This window comes from Tursiops truncatus, chromosome X (assembly GCF_011762595.2).
Source record: "Tursiops truncatus isolate mTurTru1 chromosome X, mTurTru1.mat.Y, whole genome shotgun sequence".
Lineage (NCBI taxonomy): Eukaryota > Metazoa > Chordata > Mammalia > Artiodactyla > Delphinidae > Tursiops > Tursiops truncatus.
The window spans coordinates 77251872-77279480 of record NC_047055.1 but is presented as its reverse complement, the minus strand read 5'-3'; the positions used below and the strand labels follow the sequence as shown (position 1 = coordinate 77279480).

Here is a 27609-nt window from a genome sequence, read left to right as displayed (position 1 = left end):
GGAGTAGGGGTGGGGGCAGGTCTGATGCCCAGTCTGCAAGGGCACAGGGCAGATAAACAGCCTCACAGGGTGGGAACATAAAAGAATTGCCCATAAAAGAACTGCCCCGAGGGAGAAGTTTTTCTAGGGCAAACTCCCACCCTCGAGCCTAAGGTGTCGTCCTACATATGCACCCACACACCGAAGAGTGGGTGTGCCCTTTCCCTGAGACACCGATGCCTGGGGAGGAGACCAACATGCACCCACATGGCTTAGAGGCACCCTCTCATGCTTGTAATGTGTTCGGAGATCCCTGACTCTCCTTTAACCTCAGCCGCACCCACTGTCTTCCCTTTCCTCACCCTTACCTCCACTGTGTTCAGCAGACTCTTCCAGTCAGACCATGAGAGTGGGTGGAAGGCTGCTGGGCTCCCTTCCTCCACTTAACTCCCCTCCGCCCCCACCTTCAGGAGATACCAGTTTATCCTTCATGGAGGTTCCCGTTGCTATGGTGACTATAGTAGTCAGGCACCAGCCTGTGGGAAGGATGGGAAGTCGCCATGAAGAAGATTGTGCCTTGTGTGTGTGTCTATGTGTCTAAGCATGTGTGCATTCACACACACACACACGTCCACACTGAGTGGGGAGGACAGAAGGCAGGAAGGAGAAAAAGAGCAGAGAGGGATAAACGGGACAGGAGAAGAGGGGACCAGAAGATGAAAGGGGGGCAGGAGGAGGGATGGGGATCAGAGAGGCGAAGTGTGAGAGGGGTGCGAGGGATGCGAGGGGTGAGGGGGCATGCAGGAGACAAGGGCAAGAGGTGCAGTGCCGGGACGGGGGTTAGGGATGAGGCCAGAAGATGGTCAGGACGCGGGGTAAAGGTTGGTGGAGTATGAGGTAGAGGTGAGAGATGAGGGGAGTGGAGCTGGATGGGAGATGGGAGAGGGCTGGCAGTTAGAAGGGAGCAGGGAGGGGCGTGGGGGGAAGGGGAGGGGTGGGAGCAGGTGGGGGTAACTGTGGGGAGAAGTGGGCGTTGGAGGAGTGAGGTGTGGGTGCGGTTTGGTAAGGGTCTAGCAGAAGGTTGGGAAGGTTGTGGGGTCATTGGTATGTGGGGGTGTTGGCTGTGGGCCAAAATTGGGAGGAATATGGGGATTGGTAGTGGGGTGGGTCAGGGTAGGGGTGAGGGGATCCGGAGAGCTGTGGGCAGCATGGGGCCACTTTCCCACTCTCACGTTTAAGCCCCTATACCCTGTCTGAGCTACAAACATTGCCTTTTCCGTCCCCGGCCCTTCCCAGAAGCCCGGTGCTCACGTTCATGGCCAGTGAGCTTCGGTGGATCTGGACGCCCCTCCTCAGGGGAGCCTTTGCCATGGTCCTGGGAGGCTGCTTCTTGACTGCCTCCCCCTTCCTCCACCCCCTAATGGGGACAAGGGTACTCTCTCTGCCCTCACGAACCCTGGGTCAGGGAGGCTGACTGTGGGGCACTGCTCCGTGCCTGAAAGCTTGGGTGACAACAGGGACCACTTGCCAACTTGGGGCTCCTGCCCTTTGCCCAGTGCCCCGAGCTTCCTGCTCTCAGCACCAGCGTTAGCCTGGGAATCCTGCTTGGCAGGAAAACTGTGGCAGGTGGGAGGAGAGAGGAAGGCAGTGAGGCAGAAACAGCTGCCAGCCGGAGTGGAGGAAGAGGTCCCCAACGGGTAAGGGCAGAAGGCGAGGTGCTGGCTCTGGCAGCCCCCTCCCCTGGGTGTGGGTGTTAGGCATCCTTCCCTGGCCTTGCCTATCCAATGCTGCTGTTGAGGCGGCAGGCTCTGCTCACTGGCCTGAACTCTGAGCTGACACCGACCTCAGAGGTCAGCTGATCCAACCCGCTCTAGACTCTGGAGCCAGAGTCATCTCCACAGCATTTCCCCCAGGGCTCTGTCTGAATCAGGCTAGACCTTTCCCCTGGGAGCAGGAACTCACCTCCTCTCAAGGCACTCTGTTCCCTCTTTGGAAGGAAAAAACTGTTAACTGAACAACTCTGATATGCCAGGCCTAGGTACTGTGCAGACTTCTCATTAATAATGAGCTCATAGGGCTGTTCTGATGAATTACCTCCATTTTACAGATGAGAAAAGTGAGGCTGAGAGAGCTGAAGTCCCTAGCTCAAGGTCACACAGGTAATACATAAAAAAGCTGGGCTTGAACCCAGGACTTTCTAACCATGAAGTCCCTCTGGGGTTAAGCAGAACATGCCTCTTGTTTTGCATCCTGACAACTCTTCTGAGGTCTGAAGTTGGAGACCACACCTTCCTGAGTCTCCTCTTCTTCAGGTGAAACAGCTCCTTCAACTCTGTCCAGGAGAACTTCAGTTTTAGCCTCCTCCTAAACTGCTCAGTGTGAGACCCAGAACCAAACACACAGTATACCAGGTGGGTGTGGGCCAGTCCCGAAGATAACAGAACTATCGCATCCTTCCTTGGCACTAACCTTTATGGTTGTGGCCCTATGGCTAGTGAGAACTGAGAACTGGCCTTCTATCCCTTCTTGGATCAGAGCTATGAGAGAAGAGGCCAGGGTTTTGTTCCCATCTCCACCACTGCCCCCCCCACACCCCATCAGACTATCCTCAATTTAGAGCAGGGAAGGGGCAGAGGTGGAGGAAGAGGCAATCAGAACCAGGTGGGGTGTGGCAGGGCTGGGAGATGGAGAGGGCTGGGGGAGTGAGGGGGTGGTCCAGTAACCACAGGCAGGGCCAGAAGGGCTAAGCAGAGCAGGAGGCAAGGGCTGAGGGGATGCGTGCACAGGGAGGTAAGGGAGGGGTGGAGCGGGGCCCCAGGGGTTGGGAGAGGCCAGCGTGGGAACGGGCACTGGCCTCCCTAAGTTATCATCGCCCTGCTGTGTGAGAGGAAGTCAGTCACACATTAAGGAAATGTCACAGCTGGTACTAAATTGGGAGGTGTCACAGGCAGCATTGAGGACAGGTATGATGTGTGGGGCCCTGTGTGGCCCGAAACAGGGGCAGATGTTGCAAAGGGAGAGAACAGGGTTTCTGGGGCTGCCCGGGAAAGATCTAACTGAAATACTGGGGACAGGCCCCCGGGGATGGGGGTCACCTGGCCTTGGAGCAAAGGCTCCAGGTTTGGTTTCCAGCAGCAGAGGAAGCCACCTCACCCTAGCCTGGGGCGGTGTGCTCTCCACCCTGGAGAAGCTTGGAGGATGTGTCATTATCTCCAAGGGATCCCATTTTGGGGAGGGGCTGGACAGCAGGGCTTGAAACTGGGGGGCAGGCTTGGGGATCTGCAAAAAAGGCCTGGGATAGAGGTGGGGCACTGGGGTGAAGACAGAGGGGCTGCAGGAAGGAGGAGAGCAGGGCTGTCTTTTCCTGTAGGGCCTATAATACAGCTGGAATCCAGAGGCCTGTGGGTATAGGCCTCAGTGAAGGGAGAGCATATTGGAGAGGGTGGGAAAGACAAGAAGAAAGCTGTGGAGCTGACACTGCCCTTCTCCCCAGCACAGCAGGCAGCAAGAGAGCAGGCGGAGTTCACTTGAGAGGGAGAGAGAGAGTGAGAGTGTGAAAGCGGCAAGGAGACAAAGGAGGGCAGGGAGGGCCCTGGCCATTGCAAACCTGATGAGAGGCCATGGCCAAAGCTTGAGCTTAGCATCGACGCCATGTGGGTTGGAGTCCTGGCACTTCTGCTCCTTAGCCGACTGGCCTTCGGGCAAACTGCTTGAGCCCCCTGCACCTCAGTTTCCCCATCTGTAAAATGGGGCCCATGATGCTGGTATTACCAGCCTCCCCAGGCAGTTGTGATCTCATAATACACGTGAAAGAGGCTACAAACCCTAAGCAGGACATCACTGCCAGGTGTTCTGTTATTCTTACAAAATACTATCAGCTACCTTTTCCCACTTCAATCTCACAGAAGACTCAGGATGTGGGCAGAGCCAGGATTATTATCCTTGTTTTACGAATGAGGAAACAAAAGCTTAGAGAAGTGAAGTGATGTGCCCAAGGTCACACTACGAACAAGTGGTAGAGATGATCAGGCCTCCTGAATCCAAGATATCAGTCGTCTTTCTCCTCCAACAAACTGCTCGGTAAAAATAATCAACATGAGGGATTATCATTCAGTGCCGGATCAGACAGAGCCTGAAGCCAACTATGACCTGGAGAAAACCCCACGGGAAAGTTGTAGCATGGTCTCTTTTTCATCCTGGAGATTGTGGGAAAGAAAAAGTCGGGGCCACGGGGTTGGAGGGAAGGCCACAAAAGGCAGACATCCTTTATTCCGTCTGCTAGTGGCCCGTGTCCCTCTGCTCGCACTGACATCAAGGGTGTGTGTCTCTATCTCTATATGACAAAATGTGTCCTTTTTCATGTGACAGTACTTCTGCCTGTGTGTCTCTGACATCCTGGGGAGATGTGCATATGTATGACACCTTGTCTGCTTCTGTGGCACCGTTTGTGGGTGTTGACGACCTCTCTCTACCTCTGTGTGACTTTGCCCGGGGTGGTGGTGGTGCTGTTTGGCAGTGTGTGTATGTCTATCTGTCTGTACACCTTTAAGAAGTGGAATATCTCATTTGGTAGTGTGAGTGAGGCAGTGAGTCAGCTGAGGCTGAGGGAGGCGGGAGGGAGACTGCTAGGTTACGAGAACAGGAAAAAGGAGAACGAGAAAGTGAAGTCAGGAGCAAGGAGCTACCCGTTTCCTCCCCAACCCCCTGCCCAAATCCCTAAGGAGCCCACCAAGAGCGTGGAACTGAGCAGAAGTCCGCAGGGGTCACGTCAGATGGAAAGGGGCACTTTCTGTCCCTCCCCAAAGCCTCGGAGGGAGACAAGCTAGGCTATGAGACAACTGTCTCCCTCTCCAGCTCTCAGCCCCCAGCTTGAGGATGGGTGAGACCAGCACCCCACCTGGTCTCCTCTTCACTTGACCCTTTGACCTTGCTGTTCTCTTTCCTCTCAGAGGCAGGCCACCTGGCCAGGCTGCACAAACAGAGCAGTAGCACCACGTCCCAAATGTTTACAGCCCCCATACACCCACTGTCCAGAACGACCCTGCTCAGGGTCAAGAAGTTTCTCAACACTCAGCTCTGCCCTAGGCAGGCCCATTCTGCAGGGGCCCCGCCTCTCCTCTGGATGCCCGTCCCCAACAGCCAGTAAGCCAGCTTTCCCTCCACTGCCACCCCAGGGCACTGGGAAAGCACTGGAACTTCTGTAGTGCACCAGCATCCAGTAGTCCTCCCACAAGCTGCTGTGCCCTGCTCCCAGCTCCTTCTCTTGTCAGGGGAGAAGAGCTGGCAGGTACCCTCCTTGGGAGAAAACAGGCACCCTGGGGCTCCACCTGCTTAGACTCTGACTAGCCACCTCAGGTCATATAAGGTCAACAGTGTGCTGTGCCCCATAACCAGGTGCCCCTCCTCTCACCCACTGGCAGGGGCCAAAGGGTCAGGGTTAGGTTGCCAAATAGTCTTCCCCCACCTCTGGCCTTCCCCCTGCACCAGCCAGTCCCAGGACTTTCCATTCCAGCCAAAGAAAGGAAAGGGGCACCGCTAGGTGAGGACGGGGGCTGGGGGAGCCAGAGCCCTCTTTCCATCCCTTTGCCAACCGGGGGAGCCCCCGGACCCCTCCCTCCTCATGCGGGGGGCGGGGCGCGAGAAAGCCCCAGTCAGATGGTGCCCAAAGCCAGAATCAATAGAAGTTGGCCAGGTGGTTACCTGACTTGAATCCCTGAGGCCCTGCTTCCCCGGAGGGCCCCAAGGTAGCACTACCCGTGCCCCACTGAGAACGGTGGGGGTGATGGGGGGAGGTGAGGTGGGTAGAGGGGGAAACCTCCTTTTTTCTCCCGGTCCCACGGCCACGGCTCCCGCCGCCGAAGCGGCAGCCGTTGTGGCCGCGGACGCCAGTCCCTACCTTACAGCCTTTCGTGCAGGACCGGATTGAGTACTCTTCTGCCTGTAAGTATTTATGCAGCACGAGGTCGAACTCGTCATATTTTTCCTGAGCATGTCGGTCGAGCCGCTGGTACGCCTCGATACAGTTGCTACACACCTCCCAGGCCCCGGAGCCCGGGCTAGCCACCAGGGCCAGCAGGTCCCCCAGCAGGGTGTCCAGGCTGCAGTCCAGGCTGTCGGGGCGGTCCATGCCCAGCAGCAAGTCCCAGACCGTGTAGGTGTCGCAAAAGGAAAGAGTGAAGTTCCGAAAGTGGCCTTTGAGCAAGTTTTTTTTGGCGGTGGGGAACTCGGCCGGGGCACGGGAAGGGGAGTCGGGGGGCCGTAGAGGGGGCGCTGGGGTGGTCGGTTCGAAAAGTCTCTGCAAAGATTGCAATTTGGTGCAAGCTGCGTCCAGCCCCGTGGGTTCTGGGACGCCGCCGCAGTCCGGCCCGGGACCGGCGGCGGGGGCGGCTTTGGTCAGGTTGCTGTATCGCGGGCCGCAGGTGCCTGGGGGCGCGCTCGGCTGGTCGGGCGGCTGCGGCGGCGGCGGCAGCACCGCGCGAGGAGGCACCGGCTGCAGCTCCCGGCCGGCCCCCCAGGGCGGCCGCATGGCGCTGCTCAGCTCCCTGGCCCGGGGCCGGGCCCCCGCGCACAGCCACAGATGGTCAGCGAGCAGCACGGTGAAGAAGAGCAGGGACGCCAGGGACAGTCGCCATCGCTGCGCCCGCTCGGAGTCGGCGCAAGGTTTGTCGCTCGGCCTGGGAGCCCAGCAGCAGCAGCAGCAGATAGTCAGCGCGGCGGCGTCTTTCCCGGGCCACATCCAAGCGCCCCTGAACATATTTCAGGGGGGGGTCCGGGCTGGAGGGAAAAGGCGGGCGCGAGGCCGGACGGCCGTCTCGGGCTGGCGGGCGGGCAAGCCGGCTGCGCGCCGCTCCGCGCTCCTCGGCGCCGTCCAGGCTCTACCTCGGGGGCTGCATGGCGAGGCAGGCCGGCCGGCCCGGGGCCCCGCTCAGGCCGGAGTGGCGGGGCGCTCTCGCGCCGTCCCCGCGCCCCTCCCGCGCTCCCTCGCTCGCCGCCCGGGCGCGGCCGCCCGGCCCGCTAGGCGCTGCCCGGCGTCCCGGCGGGGGGCGGTGCGGGGCACTGGGGCGGTGGCGGCTGCGGCGGCGGCGCCGCACTCCTCATAGTGTCGGGCCGCTCAGCTGCCCCGGGCTCAGCGCCACTTCACTCCGCGCCGGCTGCCGCCCGGCTAGCACTCCGCTCCGGCCGTCTCGGCTCGGCGCAGCTCTGCGCCCCTCAGCGCCGCCGTGCGGGCCCGGCCGCCGCGCTCCGCTCCGCTCCGCTCGCCCCGCGCCGCGCTGCTCAGCTCCCGCCCGCCCGTCCGCCCGCCCGCCGGCCGCCCGCTCTGCGCCGCTCCCAGCCTCGCTCGCGCCCTCCTAGGCCCGCCGGCCGGCCCTCTGTTCGGCCCTTCGGGCTTCGCTCGCGCTCCGGCCGTTGGCCGGGGCCGGTCCCGGGCCAGCTCCGCTCCGGCTCCGCGCCCGCCGCTCCCAGAGTTCCGGCTCGGGCGGGCCACCTGGCTCCCGGCGGCGCCACAGGCGCCGGACGCCGACGCGGGGCTTTACTTAGTGCGCCTCTCGCTTCCGCCTCGCGTTCGCACCGCTGTGGCGGCCGCCGAGCGGCACGGCCCCTTGGCTCCCGCTGGCCATGCCCCCTCAGTCTGTCGCCATCTTCCGCTGTGCAGAGAACACCTTGAGAGCCCGTGTGCGAGTGTGTTTGGGGGGGACTGGGGGCGGAGAAAGAGCCACGAAGAGGAGGAGGGAGCGGGACTGGGGCCCCGACTGCGCCTGCGCCTCAGGACTCCCCCCCCCACCCCCCCCAGCCGGCCGCAGCCTGTGCTGTTTGGGGATGTTTCCAGTCCACCCCCAACTCCATTCACTTCAGCGCCTCCGTTCATCCGCCCGCTCCCCGCGTGTACTGGCCGCACGCTGAGTCCCAGGCCCGGCGCTCCCCCTCCCCCGGTGACCCGGGAGCCCGCCTCCCTCCCCGAAGCAGCCGGTCGCTCCCCCTGAGGGCTAGGGGACTTCTGAGGGTGATTGTTAGAGGCAGAAGGAGGCACCTCCGTAGCGTCTCGCTGCCACCCTGGGTCGCCGCCCCCGTCCCCGTGACTAGGCGACGCTGGAGCCGGCTGCGGATCGGACCAGTCCAGTGTCCCTAACTCCGCTGTCGCCCTCACTGTCCTGCCCCAGGCCAAGGCGGCCCCTGGTGCTGAAGGACAGCTCCCGGCTTAGCTGCTGCAGAGGACAGAGCTTAGAGAGAGTCCTGGAGGGGGCAAGACAGTGGGCTAAGATGGGTAGTAGCGATGGGGTGTCGTTTCTGCCCTTAGTAAGATTTCCACCAGCCTCTCCCCTGTCCTAGCTTCCTGGCTCCCCCTACAGGCTGCTGAGAACAGCTGAGCGAGAGTTAGGGAAGCTGCGCCGCCAGGATGGAACCATGTGCTTGGGGCCCTCACAGAGTCACATGGCACTAGGAACTCAGACGTACAAACGTCCTGCTGCACCACTAACCTTGTTTGGATTCCACCAAATCTCAGACTGATCCGATCGCTTGTTTCCTTTTCTCGTTCCCTCCCACCCCAGTAACTCCCACCTCTAATTTTTGTTAATATTAAGAATACCAACAATAAAGTAGCCTTTGTTGAGCACTTACTAGGTGCTAGATACTGCTCTAGGCACTTTACATTCATTATTTCATTTAATCTTCACAACAGTCTAATTACGTAGGCACTGCTGTTATCTTCATTTACATATGAGGAAGCTGAGGTTTAGGGTGGTTAGGTTGCCTAAAGTCACACAGCTAGTAACCAATGAGGCCAAGAGAGAAACGCAGGTAGTCTGGCTCTAGAGCTTTCCACACTCCAGTCAAGCCCTGGGAAGATGAATGGGTGGAAGATAGTCCTGCCTTCTAGGAAATTGTAGTCTTTATGAGGAATATACAGATGAGGCACATATGTTGGCTACTGGGAGAACTCGTGGACTGGAGACTTGGGTTCAGGTAATAGTTCTACCACTGCACATCCTTTGTGCCCTTGAGAGAGTCCTTTCTCTCTCTGAGTCTCGGTTTTCCCCCGAGTAACACGAGGGGATGCCCAGGGCTGTATGAGATGGGTGGGCATTGTTAGCATTACTCAGAGGTGGGCTGGGGTGGGTGCACGAAAGCTCTCTGGAAGAAGGAGAATTTGAGCTGGTTCCTAAAGAAGTAGCAGAATTTGAGTGGGTGGGTGGGTGGGAAGGGCATTTCAGGTAATAGGAATGCAGGTGAAAAGTTTCAGGGATGAGGAGGAGCTTTGTATGGTTGCAAAGTCACGAGTGTGACAGTTTGGCTGTATTGGTGGTGAGAATTTGTGGGGAAGAGTAGAGGGATTTGAGACAAGGGACAAAACTGTCAGGCATTTGGGAGGCTTATTCATTATATTCCAAGCACTACGCTGGGGACTAGGTAGGAGCCTGAGGTGGATCAGACATGGCGCTGCCCTTCAGATGCTCACAATTGAATTAGGGAGGCAGATATTTTAGAGAAGGAATTGTAACCCAGTATAGTAAGGATGATATGCAAGGGAGGAGAGGTCTCCCTCCATAGAGAGAGGGACTGATCAACTCTGCCAGCGTCCCTCAGAGATGATTTTGCACATAGCCAACTGAGTTGGGGGCATTCATTCATTCATTTATTTAGCAAACATCTACTGAGGACCTGTTATGTTCCAGACACTGTACTAGGCATCAGAGATATAGACATGAGTGAAATACATGTCTTGGGCTGCGGGAGTTTAGTCGAAGTCTTAAGGAATGAGTAAGAATTGGTTAGACAGATGGGAGAGAAGGTGGTGTGTGAAGGATGTCCCAGGCAGAGGGAATGTCATGTGTAAAGTCCCAGGAGCAAAGCCAAGAATGGCATGCTCAGAAACCTGCGAAGTAGTTCATTGTGACTACGTGTGAAATGGGAGCACTGCCAAAAATGAGGCTGACGATTTGGCAGGAGCCAAGTCATGAAGGGCCCCGGGTGCCATGCTAAGTAGTTTGGACTTTATCCCAAGGGTACTAAGAGCCATGGGAGAGGTTGAAAGGTTTTCAGCAGGAGGTGACACAATCAGATTTGTATTTTTAGAAGATTGATTTGGCTTCAGGGATAGAGATTGTGTTGGGTGGGGCAGAGGGTGGGTCCGGGGGACTCCAGGCAGGGAAACTGGTTAGGAGACTGGTTAGTAGTCCAGGTAAGAGTTGTTGAGGGCTGAACAAGGCCAGCAGCAGCAGGGGAGGAGAGAAGAAATGCACATGGGAGGGAAATAACAGGGGTAGAACTGAAAGAACCTAGGACGGGCCTAGATGTAAGGAATCAAGTAGAGACAGGGCCTGAAGAAGGAGGATGAAACTAAAGGGTTCAAATTAGTGACATGGGCACGACTGCCCCTGTGCACCTAGGAACCGTCTTTCCAGAGCCATTCTTTGTTTAGTCCTTGGAGGGTTCAGTGTTCTGTTTAACAAAGAATGCTAATCACCTACAGATACTTAGGTCACAGCTTATTGGCAGGACCACAATGATTGACACCCTTGATTGCCAATGAAAGAGCAGCCTGCCAGGCCTAGGCTATCAGCTCTGAGCACCTCTGGAGCTTTCTGTGAGAAGTCACTCAGGCAAGACTCCCTCCCTTCTCCCCAGCACAGACAGGGTGAAAAAGTGTCTCACAAAGGTCCATTTATCACAGGAGCACAATATAACAATAACTTACCCACACAGTACCCACTGTGCACAAAGGAGAAGTGGTAGCACACCAGGGATCAGAGGAAGTTCTCCTTCTCCCGCTCTAGATGACACAAGAAATTGGGATGGGGGAAGGGAAGGCACTGGCCTCTAATTGGGCCCCTGGAACAGAATAGCCAGGTGGGGAGGGGGCTGCTTCTCCCCAGAGCTGGTGGGCCCTGACCAGCCTTCTTCCCAGCCCTTTCTCTCTACCTGCTCCCAGGTCAGCAGGGGCTAAAGCCAGAGGGTAAAGGTGGGTCACTTCTGAGGGGACCCAGACTGCCCAAGAAGAGTGAGAGAGTGCTCTCAAACCAGGCAGCGGGGAAGGCAAGTTGGAGTAGAGGGAGGGAAAGGGTTTTTCCACAGTGAAATTCCGACAATTAGGCAGAAGTAAAAGTGGGATCCATTTAAAGAGACCAATGTGGTGACACAGGGAGCCTTCTGTTAAGCTCAGATCTTAAAAGGTCATGGGCAAAAGATGGAAATGAGAGCCCGTAATTAAGGGTGAATTTACATACCCGTAGGAAGAGTGTCAGGATGGCTAAAGCACAGCTTGAGCTGAAGCTTGTCAGGTTTTGCCTGATCCCACCCTCTGTCCCTTTCCTCCCTCCATAGTTGGAGTAATTTTCCTCCCACCTGCAGGCTATACCTGTCCTAAGGCGGGAAGGGTTGAAGTCATCCCACCCTGCACGCTAGAACTCAGGATCAAGTAGTCCCTTTGCCACAGGTCTGAGTCTGATCTCAGGTTTCCACTGAGGCCGTCTCCTTGTTCAGTTCTGATCCCTGGCCTTGTCTCATGTTCTGTGTCTGAGTCCCCCAGTCAGAGACCCGGCCTGACCACCAGTCGCCTGTCAAGGCCTAGGCCCAGTCATGCTCTTTTAGTACACCATCTAGGGAGAGAGTCCTGAGCCCAAGCCCCGACCCAGTGGCTGAGGCCTGATGTCTTACTGATGGACTCCTCTGATCCTGCTGCCCACTTGTATTTATAAATGTTTAGATGCCTCTAGTCATGTTTGCCCTCCATTTGGATCCCTGGTTTTCCTATATTATAACCCTATGTCAGTTAGGTGTGCTTTGGGCTGCAAATAATAGACAACCACATAATAGACAACTACAACCACAGCTTAAATAGATAGATGTGTCTTTGTCTTATGCAACAAAAGTTCCCTGAGTACGTGGTCCAGGAATGGAAGAGCAGTTCAACAATGCCATCAAGACCCTGGCTTATCATCTCCACCATCCTTAGGCTCAGCTTTCATCTATTTGCTTTTTGCCTCATGTTCACAAGATGGCTGCTGCAGCTCTGGGCCTCCTGTCTGTATTATAGACAGAAAGAAGGGGAAACAGCCACAGGGCAAGATGGCTAAGGACAATGGACCTTCTAGAGAGGCTTTGCTTTTTTAGTCAGAATGGAACACTTTCCCCAGTGATATCTACCTGCATCTCTTTGACTAGAACTGTGTCATATGGACACTCCTAGCTACAGAGGAAGCTGGGAAATCCAATACTTTTAGCTGGCACATTGCTGCTCCGAGCGAAGTTGGGATTCTGTAAGTGAGCAAGAAAGAGAAATCCTTACTAAGCAGGCAACTGGAAGCATCTGCCGTGAACCCCAACCACCAGCTGGTTGCCTGGACTACATTTCCTGCAGATACTGGGCTTTGACTGCTGGACTTGACTTCCTCACAGCAACTACAGCTGGTTTGTTCCACTAGCACAGGATAGAAGAGAACTGCCTGGTTTAACAACAGCACATGTGAAAAAGACCTTGATTTGATTGTAAAGTCAATGTGAGCCAACAGAGTGATGATGCTGCCAAAAGAGGTAATTCGATTTTAGGCTGCATTAATAGAAGTATAGAACCAGAACAAGAGAAAAGATGGTTCTGCCCTTCTCTACACTTGTCACATCCCACCTGGAGCACTGTGCTCCATCCTGGACATCCCATTTAAACAAGGATACAATGACAAAGTGCAAGGTGTTCGAAGGTGAGTCACTAGGCTGGTGCATCAGCAGCCACATCATGTGAGGAACACTTGAAAGACCTGGGCTTATTTGGTCTAGAGGTAAACAGGCCTAGAGAAGGAAGGGTCAGAAGTAATTATTCAAGTTAGGGTTCAGAGCCAGGGATATTACAGCAAGCAGGGTAGTATCAAGTGATTAAGTGGGAGAGAGAATCAATAACAATAAAAACAAACATTTATATAGTGCTTGGTATGTACCAGGTACTGTTCTAAGCATTTAAATGTATTAAGTCACTTAATCCTCTAAGACAACGAGATAGGAACTGCTTTGTCTCCATTTTTCCAGATGAAGACAGACAGGTTAAGTCACTTGCCTAAGGTCACACAGCAAGTGGCTGAATTTGAACACAGGTGTTCATGCTCACCTTACCTCCTCTTGGAAGAGGGCTGGCGATTCTGGGTAATTGCCTAGATTTGACCACCAGAGAGCATTTGCAGCTTGCTTGATTGTTCAGCTGTGGTGAGTAAGTTGGCACAGATGGGGCAGAGAGATATAGGGCCCCATTTTAAGACCTCTAACTCAGGGGATTCCTCTTAGATACTTTGATACCTTCTCAGTCCAAACCAAGAGAAGTAAATGTCCACATCTTAGCCCACCTTGGGCTTTCCCTCTCTTCCAATTTCTAGTGTGAGGAATCCAACCTCAATCCTAGGTTATTGACAGAGTGACCTCACCCTAGACTCTTCCACTCTAGGCTGAAAAGGTAGAGATGGTCAGCCACCTCTGGGGTCACCACTACCCTAGGGCCTGCAGCTCTTGTGGCTGCTACCAACCCAGGCCAAGAGAGCTGGTTTTCTGGCCACCAGGCCCAGAGTCTGATAACTCCTCAAAGATACTAGGACTAAGTCCACCCTGACCCACATTTCCCAAAGTCATCAGTTCACTCCCACAGTGTAAGCCTCACTTCCACCCTCCCACTGATTTTCACATTACTATCAGAGTAGTGATAGTACTACTATCCAATCCATCCCTCCAGTTTTTCTCCATCTTCCCGAGTCTTCCACCAGAGCCCTCTTGACCAGCTGCTCCCTAATCAGCATTCTCAACTTCTTTTACCTAACAGAAACCTAGTTCTACCCAGAGGGCTCTGTTTCCCCTGCTGCCTTCTATGTGAAGGCTGCTTGTTGTCTTGTCCAGTATTTTAGGGTCAGGAGGTAGGGTAGGTGTCTTCCTTGCTCCCCACTACTACTTCTAGACCATTTGTTTTCCTCCCTCTTGCAAAAACTACAGCTCTTTTGAGACTCACATCATGTTGATATATCACTCAATCCTGTTCATTGCTGTCACGTACAGACCTCCTGGTCATAGCCTCCATAGTGAGTTGAAGTCCTAACCCCCATTACCTGTGAAGGTGACCTTATTTGGAAATAGGACCTTTGTAAATGTAATAAAGTTACGAGAAGGTCATACTGGATTAGGGTGGGTCCCTGACTGGTGTCCTTATAAGACAAGGGAAATTTGGACACAGAGGCAGGCAAAGAGGGAAGACGGATGGCCGTGTGGTGACAGAGGCAGATAGTGGAGTGATGGGTCTACAGCGCAAGTCAAAGGATGCCAAGGATTGTTGACAATCACCAGAAACTAGAAGAGGTGCATGGGATAGATCCCCCTTAGGGCCCCTAGAAGGAATCAACTCTTCTAACACCTTGATTTAGCACTTCTGGCCTCCAGAACTATTAGAGAATAAATTTCTGTTGTTTTAAGCAAACCATTTTGTGGTAGATGCTCTTTGTTGAACTGCTCTTCCATCCCTGGACCACGTACTCAGGGAACTTTTGTTGCATAAGACAAAGAAACATCTATCTATTTAAGCTGTGGTTGTAGAGTTGTCTATTATTTGCAGCCCAAAGCACACCTAACTGACATAGGGTTATAATATAGGAAAACTGGGGATCCAAATGGAGGGCAAACATGACTAGAGGCATCTAAACATTTATACACATTTTGTTAGAGCAGCCCTAGGAAATGAATACATGCTCTTTCTCAATGAAGACTTTGGTTTCTGTCTCACTGGCTTTCATTCTCCCCACTGCAAGTCCTGCCATCATCCTAAGAGACTTCAGTGTCCATGTCAACGATTCAGCCATTACTTGGACCTCCTGCTTCCTAAACATCCTCATCTCTTTCACTCCACCTGAGCCACCTACCTCCATTGTCACAAACTGGATCTGCTCCACTATAAATCAGCAATCTCAACTGAGCCCTCAATACTGTTTCATAATCCTACTAGGTACTAAATTGTTTTAGTGTCTCTCACTCTCCAGAATGACAATTTCAAATCTTCTCCACTCTTTTCTTAAACCTCCAACCCCCGTGTCTCCTCTCTGTCTCTCCCATAGCAGATGACTATGAGAGATAACCTCATCATTTACTTTATCAAAAGATTGAAGCATCAGGCAGGGCCTCTACTTCCCACATTACCTCATCAACATCCTCTGTAGGACTTTCCTCCTGTAATGGTGGGGGAGGTGTCTCTTTTTCTCAGAGGGCCATCCCTTCCACTGGTGTTTTTAGCCTATCCCCTCCCTCCTTCTCACACTACTAACAATACCTTTTCTCTCCTATGTATTCAACCTCTTTCTCTCAACTGCACCCTTATCAGTAGCAGGTAAAACAGTCTCTACCATCTTAAAAATAATGTCACCCTCAACTCCACACCCTCATGCAATTATCAGTCATTCTTCTCCCCTGCCAGAATAAACTCAAAAGAGTTGTCTACATTAACTCCTCAGTCTACTCCAAACATGCTTCCTCCCCATCACTATCCTGAAAGTGCTTTCACTTAGGTCACCAATGACCTTCATGCCATTAAATTCAAAGAATTCTTTCAATCATTATCTTACTTGGCATCTCAGTGGTATTTGACATTATTGACTGCTTCCTCTTTATTGAGACACTTTCTTCCATTAGCCTCTTTGTTCTTCTCCTACCTCTCTGAGAATGCCTTATTGGTTTCCTTTGGGGGCTCATTTTTCTCTAACTGGCTTTTCAATGTTGGAGTTCCTCAAATCTGCATTATATTCTCCCCTTATACTCTTTCACTAGGAAATCTTGTCTATGATCATGTTATGTATCCCATATTTATATCTCTACTGAGATGACTGAAACACAACTCAAGTTCAATACACCCAAGACCAAACCTAGGATCTCCTCCTTGAGATCTGGTTCTTTACCAGTGTCCCCTTTTTTTCAGTGAATGGAATCTCCAACTACCCAGTTATGCAATTCAGAAACCTAGGAGTTATTCTCAGCAATCCCTCTCCCTCATATCCAATCCATCACTAAGTTCTGTTTTACCTCTTAAAAGTTTCTTAGTCCATCCACATCTTTCCAATGACACTGCCAGCCACCACCCTTGTCTACTTTGCTGTCATCTCTCATTTTATCTATTACAGTAGACTGTTCTCCACATATCCATGCTGCCTTCTCTCCAACCCAGAGTGATGTTTTCAAAAGTTAAATCTGCTTGTGTTATCATCTTGTATAACAATCCTCCAATAATTTCCTATGACTCCTAAAAGAATAAAGAACTATTAATATGGCCTATGAGATCCTGTAAGATCTTGTCAAACTTACATCTCTAGCCTCAGCTCACATCACTTTCTCCCTCATGCTCTATGCTCCAGCCATGCTGGCCTTCTTTTAGTTCCAAATATACCATTCATTGTTGGCCACAGGGCCTTTGCACATGCTTTTTCCACTTACTGGAACACTCTCTCCACTTCCCACCTCCATCTGTTTTGCTTGGCTAATCCTACTTAATACTCAGATCTTAGCTCTAGCATTACTTCCTCAAGGAAGGTTTCCTAGACCAGTCCATCTAGGATAGGTCAGGTTCCTTTGTTATATCTCTCAAAGAAATGTCTTCCTTTCTTCACAGTACTTATCTCAGTTGGGCTTCACCCTTATTTGTGTGATTCCTTGGTTTATTACTGTCTCAACCACTACACTCCAAACTTCATCAGAGCAGGAGCCATGTCTGTTTTTGTTTCTCCCTGTTTATCTAGCAGCAAGTATAGTGCTTAATACATAGATGGTCAGTATTTGTTGGATGAATGAATGAATGAATGAATGAGTAAGCAAGTGGATGAATAGACACTTCAAGTGAAACCATCCCCTCCCCATTATAGGGATGTGGCTTTGCTCTAACAGATCTGCTAGCATGACTGTGTTTTAATACCAAACATGAACCACACAATGTAGAAACAGAGGGTCTTTCCCTCATAGTTGCCTCCGGAGGTACTAAATTCTCCTCAGTGAAGGTATCTAAGCAGAAATTGAATGACTTTCTTGTAGTTAAATACCGATAAGAAGAACTTTTTGCCATCCAAGGTTTTATGATTCTAGGGTTTGGTACACAGAAAGGGTAGCTTGAACAAAGAGGATTCAGACACCCTCTGGGATAGAAAAATGGAAAGACATGGAAGAAACCACTTTAGGATCCTAGCCCCATTGACACCACATTCATTTCCTTCCCTCTCCAAAGAAGTTCTCTTCTAGTCCATATTTGGGAGGACCAGCATTTTTTCTACATTGAGGATTGCTATGGGCGGTGGTTAGAGATTCTTTAACTTCCAAGTCTCTCCCAGTTCTGTCATTCGCTGGCAACCTTGCTTCCAATTTTCAACTTTCCTGCTTAAATTTAAAGCTATTTCCTCTTGCTTCTCATAGTAAGAATGGAAGTACACTGCCCCAGCTATATCCAGAGTTCTTAATAAAGGTTATTGTTTTGGGCTGGATATAAGTCCCCACATTTCACAGTACAGAGAATTGAGGTGCCATCTGTTATACTGTATGTGGGCTACTCTTGTTATTCGGATGTTAAGGGCCTTGTAAGGTTGAGCTGTTGTTAGACTGTAGGGGTCAAAGCCATGCCTCTCAGTGTAGGGGACTGGCTCTCACCTTAACTGTGGGTTAATAAATGGTATCAATCATAATCTTGAGGATCACCTGAGAAAGAAGTATATTTGTCAGAGAGGGAACCAGGGCTGAGGAGGAGGTCTCTAGGACATCTGGGAATCAGGTTTCTGTAATATTGGCTGGGAGGGAACCTAGCCCTCAAATACTTCCTCACTGAAATTGCAGGTGAGAGGTGACCACCCTGTGAACACAGGCCAGGGACAGAGAGGGAAGGGGCCAGGCCTCTGACCCTTTGGAGCCTGGATGTAGTACAGACAGTGTGTCAGTCCCAGAGAAGGGTTAGCCATGGTTGGCTCAGAGATGTTGCTGTGGAAGCTGAGCTGTTTGGGTTTCTGTCATTGCCCCATGCTTCCCCCAGAGTGCTTCAGGAAGCTCTTTGTGCAAATGCTTCCTGCTGCCTCTGCCATGCCCAGGAAAAACCAAAGATTGGCTTCGTTGCCCTCACAGGCCAGAGTGTTAAAAAGAGAGTGTCACATGCCTGGAGCTGGATATGTGGCAGTAGAGTCAATGAGAAAGAGGCAGAGCCCTACCATGGGGCCCACTATAAGGGTCCTGGGAGTGAGAACTTCCCTCCTGCATACCCTCCTTCCCAAGGTCTTCTTTGCTCCAGTCTGAGAGACTCCATGTTCTGTTTTGCTAAAGGATTGACAGTGGTAAGTAAGGTCAGAGTGAGACCTAGGGCCCTAAGGAGAAAGGGGAGATGTAATAGACCAGCATTGGGAGGCAACCACAGCCTCTTCCCCATGGAGATTCTCTTTTCAGTGCAATGGGTGTCCCATAATGAGGGAAGTGGTTTCTTTATTCACTGGGTAGTTTCTCATGGGTCGACAAGAGACCTATCTATAGAGACAGAAGTAGATTTTCCAGTTGGCATTGGGCAGATGGGGTCTGTCCAGCACTGCTCTTTAGATCCTCTCTGGAGCCAGCCCCCTAGGCTGGGCAAGGCCTTGGTCAAAAGGCTCCTGGTCTGGGATCTGGTGTAGATTGCTTGTGAAGGCCAGAAAGCCCCTCTTTGCAGCTTCCTGCCTCATCAAGCCATAGGGAGCTGCCTAGTGAAGGTGATGAAAGGCAGGACCAGGGGGCAAGGAAGGGCCTCCATCCTCCACAACTCAATACCAAGTTACTGTCTGCCTCACCTTCTGCCACCGGCAGAGCTGAATATAGAAGGGAACTGAGTGGAGGTCGTAAAGCAGCGGAACTGGGCTGAGCAGTAGAGTCCAAGTTACCCTGGATGCTGGTCCATCCGTGATCTGGAACTCTGATGGAAGGAAGACCTGGGTTTCCTAGACTTGGGCTTCTCCCTCAGTCCCTCCCACAACCTGCTCCTGTACCGCTTCTGGCTAGGGGCCCACACCCTGGCATATGCTGCACTTTGGCTCTGTAGCTGTCCTGTCCCCCGGAGGGTCTGTGATTCTCCTCCTTAGTTTTGGGGCATGGTACAGTGATCTAAAAGTTGCCTCTTTCAGCTGGCCTTGTGGTCTCTAGTCTATGGTTCGCACCCTCTTTGGGAAGCAGCACTTTGGTAGTAAAAACAGTACAGACACTGGAGTCAGGCAGGCCTGGTTTTGCCTCCCAGCCCAGCACAAGCCATCAGAGCCTATCAGTTTCCCTATCAGCAAAATGGGAAGAATAGCTACTTCATAAGGTTGTTGTGTAGATAAAATGTCATGATGGCTCTAAAGTGTCTGCTACATGGCCCTTAGTATGTATTAGTCCACCCTGAACTGTTCCTTGTAGGACAAGGTAGGCGTTCCCTTTTCGTCTCTCATGGTGTCTTTATTCTGTTGCTTGAGACACATTCCCTAGCAGGTTATTAAGTCTGGTTCTCAGCTAACAAGAAATTCTCAGAGGGAACAATTTCTGTGTATAGCAGAGACTTGTGGGCTGGGTGCTTGTCTTCATGCCCCTCAGGACAAACATCCTCCGAGATCCAGAGAAAGGGAGTCTCTGTGCCCTTGCTGCTCAGGTATGAGTGGGACAAATGTGTGTGAGGGAGTGTTAGGGGGAAGTGATTCCCACCCTCAGGATAATGAATGCAGAGGGAGAAAGCCCCACAGACCTTCTAGTGGCTATCTCAGAAAGGAGTCAGGAGATAGAGCCCAACATCTTCATTCTCAATCTCCTCAATCTGGGAACTTTGGAAGATGGAAGCTTTGCCATTTTATGTTCATTCCACTGTAACAATTCACCAAACCTAGTACGTGCAACGTGTTGCTTTTGTTACTTCTGTTTTGCCTTGGTGGTAGTCGACAGAGCTCTCTACCTGAGGGTTTTCTTTGGATTTATTTTGGAGGGAGTGCCAGGATGACTTTATCTCACCCTTTAGCCAGCCCAAAGGAGAGTTGTGCCGCACCTAAAAGGATGCGTGCCAATGGCAGCTTTACAGAGGAAAGGAAAGGAGGCTGAATCCCTAGGTCTTCAGGAAGGAAGCCAGTGGATCTCTTGGAGTTGGTGTGAACTTCACACATGGTCTGGGAGCTTAGGAGGAAAAGCAGGTGAGGCTTCTGCAAGGTATCCCTCAGGGAAGCTCAGCGCTTTCAAAGGTTGATCTAAACTCACATCTGGGCCTGTTTGTTGTATCAGCTATGTGGCCTCTTGAGTGGATGCCCTTTGAGGCTCTGATATGTCAGTTATCAGTCTCTCTCTTCCTGTTCTGAAGTCTGAGCTCAGCTCTAGACTATTCCAATAAGGACCTATTTTTCAAGGAGTGCTTCTGGCTTTCAGCTCATTTGTGGGATGTGGATGACCAATGTCTTCTGAGTTTAGTAACTAATTAAGACTCACCCTCTTCCCCAAGAAATCACTGATGATTCACCTTTTTGGTGTACCCAAGGGGAGGGTGAAACTCTTCTCAGAGTCCCTAAATTGCCTTCATATAATATCTGGGTACCTTAAATTTATGGACCATAAAAGTAAAAAGGTGGCTTTTCCAAGCCAGAGAAACCAACGTGGTAGACATGGAGAAAAGCCATTGCTACAGTGATCTGGGGGTGAAGTTGAGACAGCTGTTCTGAGCAGGAGTTCTTCTAGGCTGGCACAGCTCAGGCTAGAATATCAAAAGTGGGATAATGTTTCTATGTGAGAGTCAGTTAGGGAGGGAAAGATTTCTGTGCACAGACATAGTAAGGACTGAACTAAATTATATGCGAAGAACTGTCTTCCTCCTTTACTATGCTTTGAACTTCTCTACTGTGGTATTTTGGGTCCCCAAGCCTGTTCTAGTGTTCTGGAGCCTTTCATCTTCTCTGACTTCTCTGGCTGCTCTTTGGACCGCCTCCACCCTCTACATTGGGTTTCATATGATTTGGGCTTCAGGGAGGTGATGCTGCCTAGGACTGAGCTGCCTCGGATTGAGCTGACCCAGCATGACTCTGTGCACAGGAGCAAACAGATTCTAACCCAGGAGTTCTGAGTCTAGGCTAAGGGTTCTGTAAATTAGCCTCTGCTGCCCACCCCCCCCCCCATGGTAACTGAGGTTACTTTTTCTCACCTGAGGTGACTTGTGAAAAAAGGCTGTCAGACCTCCAAATTACTGGCCACTTTCCCCAGCCCCTTATAGCTACCTCGACCCTCTCTGCAGTGCTGCCATGAACATATCTCTCTCTTGGGACAGGGGAAAGACACAACTTGGTCAAGTCCTGAGACTGGTAAGATTCAGGCCATCACTGAGAGGGGCTGCTGCCCACTTTGGCCTGTATCCAGGACACCCCCCCCCCCCACATCAGGGCTCTTTTAAGGATGTGGGGAGTGAATGGAGAAAGAAGGTGTTCAAGACACTGGGAATGGGATACTTTCTCTCAGAGCATGCTCAGTCTCAAAGTCACCAGCCTGAAGGCCCCTAAGATCCCTGAGCACCCATCTCAAAGTCTAAGAGCATGAGCCTTCCCAAGTATGCCTTGAAGTTAACTCAGGAGCCATGACTTAGCTTCTATCGTTCTTTGCCAGGTAGCTCTGGCAGGGCAGACATGGCCCAGAGCCCAGCTGGCCCACCTTTCACCCTCTGGGCTCTGCGCACCTTTGGACATTAGGGCGTGGATGGAAGAGGAAGCAGGCTCTTGATCTGATGCAAAAGATGTAGGCTTCTCTGTGGACCTCGGAAACGTCCCATTGCTCTCAGAGAGAGTACTACTCTACCTACTGAGCCAGAAAATGAGTTCAAGGCCAAGCCTGACCACCCAGACAAGTTTGGAGGGTTTATGCCTCTCTGATTATGAGCTGGCAGAGTAAGGATACCAGTGGCATCCCACCTCCCAGCTTAAGAATTAGGTGGGGAGAGGGCTCCTAGAAATAGATCTAGCAACTTTCATCCTGGGCTCTAAGGCCATCCCTCAGCATGCTGGGAAACCGCTGCTCATTTTCACTTCTGGCTCCTTCCTTCAGGTATTCCTTATATAAATCCTTCCTGTATCCAAGACCCCTACCCCATCCCAGAGGCAGAGCTTGACCTATCTAGGGGCAAAGTTAGAAATCTGAAGTCATAATAATAAAGACCTCTAGATGCTTTATATGTATTAGTTCATTAATCCTCATAAAAACCTTGTGAAAGAGGGATCATAATTCTTTTTTACAGATGCATAAACCAAGGCTCAGAGAGGTGAGATTGCCAGAGTCTCACAGACAGGTCGTGGAGGACTATCTGGCTTTTAAGCCAGGATTCTTATAGAATATCACTCTGCCACCTTTTGTTATTTTAGATCCCTTCCTCTTCCTTACTCTTTATATCCTACTAAATGCCAAATTTATAGATTCTACTTTATAAATAGCTTCTATGTCTGCTCCCTCCCCTCTTCCTTTCTCTCCCTCCTCTCTTCCTTTCTCTTGTCTCCTATATTCTCTCTTGTAATTGAAATAAAATTTGCATACAGTGAAATGCACATATCTCAAATGTTATAACTCAGTGAGTTTTTATGAATGTGTACATTGTATTTTTACCACTTTAAATCAAAATATAAAACATTTTTATCACACTTGAAAGTTCTCTCATTTGCACTTTCAGTTAATCCTTGGCCCCCATAGGCAACCATGGATATATTTTCTGTTAGTATTCTAAAATTTCATATAATGGAATAACACAGTATACACTTTTTAGGATTCTACTTATTTTGATCATATAATGTTTTTATATTCTACATGTTGTGTGTATCAGATATTGATACTTTACACCCCCCCTTTTTTTGGTAACAGCTTTATTGAGCTATAATTCACATACTATACAGTTTACCCATAGAAGTGTTCACTGGTTTTTAGTATATTCACAGTCATGCAACCATCACCACATCGATATTAGGACATTTTCATTAATCCAAAAAGAAACTCCAAACCCCTTTGCCATCACCCTTCAGCTCCCCCCACCCCTGCCCCCAGCCCTAAACAACCATTAATCTATTCTGTACCTCTATAGATTTGCCTATTATGAATATTTCATACAAATGGAATAATATGTTTTTATTGTGACTGACATCTTTCACTTAGCATAATGTTTTCAAGGCTCATTCATGTTTAGCATGTATCAGTAAGTACTTCATTTCTTTTTATGGCCAAATAATATTTCATTGTATGGATATACATTTTGTTCATCCTTTCTTCAACTGATGGACATTGGGTTTGTTCCCACCCTTTGGCTAACATGAATAATGCTGCTATGAATATGCATGTACAAGTCTTTGTGTGGACATGTTTTCATTTTTCTTGTTTCATATGGTTACCCCATGTTTACATTTAGAGTAACTGCCAAACTGGGAATGTCTTAATTTTTCCTTCATTGTTGAAAAATAGTTTTGCCATATATGTTTCTTGGTTGATAATTTTTATTTCTTTCAGCACTTTGAATATGTCATCCCCACTGCCTTATAGTCTTCATTGTTGTTGATTAGAAGTTAGCTGCTAATCTTATTAGGGCCCCTAGCATGTGATGATATGTTTTTCTCTTGCTGCTTTCAAGATTTTCTCCTTGTCTTTGTCATTCAACATTTTGACTATGATGTATCTTGGTGTGGCTCTCTTTGTCTTTATTGTACTTGGAGTTTATCAAGCTTTTCAGTGTGTGAGTTAATGTTTTTCATCAAATTTGGGAATTTTTCAGTCATTACCTCTTTGAGTATTTTTCTGTGCTTTTCTCTCTGTCCTTTCCTTCTGGTACTCCCATTACCTGTATGTTGCTGTATTTAATGATGTCTCACACTTCTCTGAGGCTCTGTTAGTTTTTTCTTCTTCCTTTTTTCTCTCTGTTTTTCAGATTGTATAATCTCTAATGATTTATCTTCAAGTTCACAGATTTTTTTCTACCAGCTCTAATTACTCTTAAACCCCTCTAGTGAATTTTAAAGTTCCATTTATTATATTTTTAGCTCCAGGATTTCCATTTGGTTCTCTTAAAAAATAATTCCTATCTCTTTATTGATATTTTCTATTTGATGAGACATTGCCATCATAGCTTACTTTACTTTTTAAATCTTAGTTTCCTTTAGTTCTTTGAACATATCTATCATAGCTGTTTTAAAATCTGTCTACTAAGTCTGACATCTGTGCTTCTCTACAGGCAGTTCATACTGCCTACTTTATTTCCTGTTTATGGGTCACACTTTCCTGTTGTTTGCACATCTTGTAATTTTTTTGAAAACTGAATATTTTAGATAATATATTGTAGCAACCCTGGGTACTGATTCCCCTGGTCCCTTGGGGGCTTGTTTTTATTGTTGTTTGCTTGTTTTCTTGGTTATGGTTTAGTGACTTGGCTGGACTATTTCAGTGATATCTGTTTCACCCACAGTATGCTGCCTATTCTGTCACTCCTCAGAGGCACAGCCTTGGGCAAGTGCATAGTCTCCTTGAATGCCTGGGCTGGTCTTCCTCTGGTATCCCACCCAGTTGTTAGCCTCAACTAATTGCTAGCTGATTTGTCTGTTGTTTGTAATGATGGCCTGGGGGTATGAATCACTCCATGGTCTAATCTGATTAAAGTAGATTCCCTTTGTAGAAGCAGAGTGTTAACCAAGGTTTGGGGCTGCTCAGATCCCACATAGGCTTTGTGTCTTTCTGTTAAACTTCTAGGTGGTATACCATTTTGCTTGTTGCTTTGAGTATTCTGGAGCTACTAACCTCCTTTTAATTGTTCACCATCAAGGTCTCCATTGTTTTGAACAACACTCTCAGGCATGAACTTCCCCACACTCTATTCCAAATAATGTCAGTTCCTTTGAAGAGGGCTACAGAGCTCTCTGTTTAAAAAATTTTTTTTTCTTTCAGTTTTAGTGAGATATAATTGACATGCAGCACTATATAAGTTTAAGGTATACAACATAACGATTTGATTTACATGCATCATAAAATTATCACCACAATAAGTTTAGTGAACATTCATCACCTCATATAGATACAAAAATAAGAAATAAAAAAAGATGTTTTACTTGTGATTAGAACTGTTAGGATTAACAACTTTCAACTATAATATACAGCAGTGCTAATTATATTTATCATATTGTACACTACATCCCTAGTACTTATTTATCTTATAACTAGGAGTTTGTACCTTTGGACTGCCTTTATCCAATTTCCTGTCTCCCCACTCCCTGCCTCTGGTAACCACAAATCTGATCTCTTTTTCTATGAGTTTGTTTGTTTGTTTTTGAAGTATAATTGACCTACAACATTGTTTGTTCCTGTTATGCAGCATAGTTATTTGATTTTTCTGTACATTTCAAAATGATCACCATGATAAATCTAGTTACCATATATCATTATACAAAGATATTACATATTTATTGACTATATTCCCACACTATATATTTCATACCTGTGACTCATTTATTTTGCATTTGGAAGTTTGTACCTCTTAATCTCCCTCACTTTTTTCTCTCCTCTTCTCACTGCCCTCCCCTCTAGCAACCACCAGTTTGTTCTCTGAATCTATGACTCTGTCTCTGTTTTGTTATGTTTGTTCATTTGTTTTGTTTTTTAGATTCCACATATAAGTGAAATCATGCAGTATTTGTCTTTGTCTGATTTATTTAACTTAGCATAATACCCTTTAGGTCCATCCATGTTGTTGCAAATGGCAAGATTTCATTTTTTTGTGACTGAGTAATATTCCATTGTGTGTATATCTACCTATCTATTTATCTATCTCACATCTTTATCCATTCATCTATTGATGGGCACTTAGGTTGCTTCCCATATCTTGGCTATTATAAATAATGCTGTAATGAGCATAGGGGTGCGTATATCTTTTCTAATTAGTGGTTTCATTTTCTTCAGATAAATAACCCAGGAATGGAATTGCTGGATTGTATGGTAGTTATATTTTTAATTTTTTGGGGAACCTTCATACTATTTTCCATGGTGGCTGCACCAATTTACATTCCCACAGTGTATGAAGGTTCCCTTTTCTCCACATTCTTGCCAACATTTGTTATTTGTTGTCTTTTTGATGACAGCCATTCTGACAGGTATGACATGATATCTCATTGTGGTTTTTTTTTTTTGTTGTTGTTTTTTTTGTGGTATGCGGGCCTCTCACTGTTGTGCCCTCTCCCGTTGTGGAGCACAGGCTCTGGACACGCAGGCTCAGCGGCCATGGCTCACGGGCCCAGCCGCTCCGCGGCATGTGGGATCTTCCCGGACCGGGGCACGAACCCGTGTCCCCTGCATCGGCAGGCGGACTCTCAACCACTGCGCCACCAGGGAAGCCCCTCATTGCGGTTTTGATTTGCACTTCCCTGATGATTAGTGATGTTGAGCATCTTTTCATGTGCCTGTTGGCTAGCTATATGAATTCTTTGGGTTTTTTTCCTTTGCATTTTTTTAAAAAAATGTATAATTTATTTTTTAAAAAATGTATTTATTTTATTTTTATGGCTGTGTCGGGTCTTAGTTGCGGCACATGGGATCTTCGTTGTGGCATGTGGGATCTTTCATTGTGGTGCGTGGGCAAGCTTCTCTCTAGTGGCATGCAGGCTTAGTTGCCCCGTGGCATGTGGGATCTTAATTCCCCAACAAGGGATCAAACCCACGTCCTCTGCATTGGAAGGCAGATTCTTAACCACCAGACCACCAGGGAAGTCCCCCTATGAATTCTTTGGAAAAATATCTATTCAGGTCTTCTGTCCATTTTTTAATTAGGTTGTTTGCTTCTTTGACATTGAGTTGTTGTATGAGTTCTTTGTGTATTTTGGATATTAACCCCTTATCAGATTTATCATTTGAAATGATTTTCTCCCATTCAGTAGGTGGCCTTTTCATTTTGTTGATAGTTTTCTTCACTGTGCAAAAGCTTTTTAGTTTGATATAGTCCCATTTGTTTATTTTTGCTTTTGTTTCCCTCCCCTGAGGAGACATATGCCCCAAAATATTACTAAGACCAGTGTCAAAGAGCATACTGCCTATGTTTTCTTCTAGAAGTTTTATGGTTTCAGGTCTTACAGTTAAGTCCTTAATCCATTTTGAGTTTATTTTTGTGCATAGTGTGAGAGAGTAGTCCAGTTTGATTCTTTTGCATTTAGCTGTCCAGTTTTCCCAACACCATTTATTGAAGAGGCTGTCTTTTCCCCATTGTATATTCTTGACTGCTTTGTTGTAGATTAATTGCCCATGTAAGTGTGAGTTCTCTGTTCTTATGGTCTGTCTCTCTCTTGGGCAGAAACTCTGTGCCCTTATACAGGAGTTGGGGGAGTGGGCAGTGGCCTGATTCTTCTGCTACTGTGACACTACTACTCTATGAGCAGGGCTCACAGCTGAGACAGTAGTCACTTTTGAACTTGCCCCTTTACCCTGTAAACAAGCTGGAACAAGGGCATTTGAGACCGAACTTTCTCAGCCTGTCATGCCTGGAGTCAAGCTTCTACCTTATCAATGGAGATTGGGTTGGGGAAAGGAGACTGGTCCTCTTGGCAGTGTTTGCCCAAAGTAGAGCTTCTGAAATATGAATCTTGGAGGAATGAGAGATGCTGTTGGCCTGCCCCTCCAAAGATGAAACCATAGTGC

General features: G+C 49.2%; 1 protein-coding gene across 1 annotated transcript in view; it reads right to left on the bottom strand.

Annotated features, from left to right (window-relative positions):
- The window catches only part of NALF2 (NALCN channel auxiliary factor 2), a 29134-nt gene extending 21463 nt beyond the window's left edge, over window positions 1–7671 (bottom strand). Inside the window, exon 1 of the mRNA XM_033849429.2 lies at window positions 5876–7671. Coding sequence (XP_033705320.1) covers window positions 5876–6733 — 858 coding nt within the window. The 5' untranslated portion in view covers window positions 6734–7671. The remainder of the gene's footprint in view (window positions 1–5875) is intronic.
- Between the last annotated feature and the right edge of the window lie 19938 nt (window positions 7672–27609).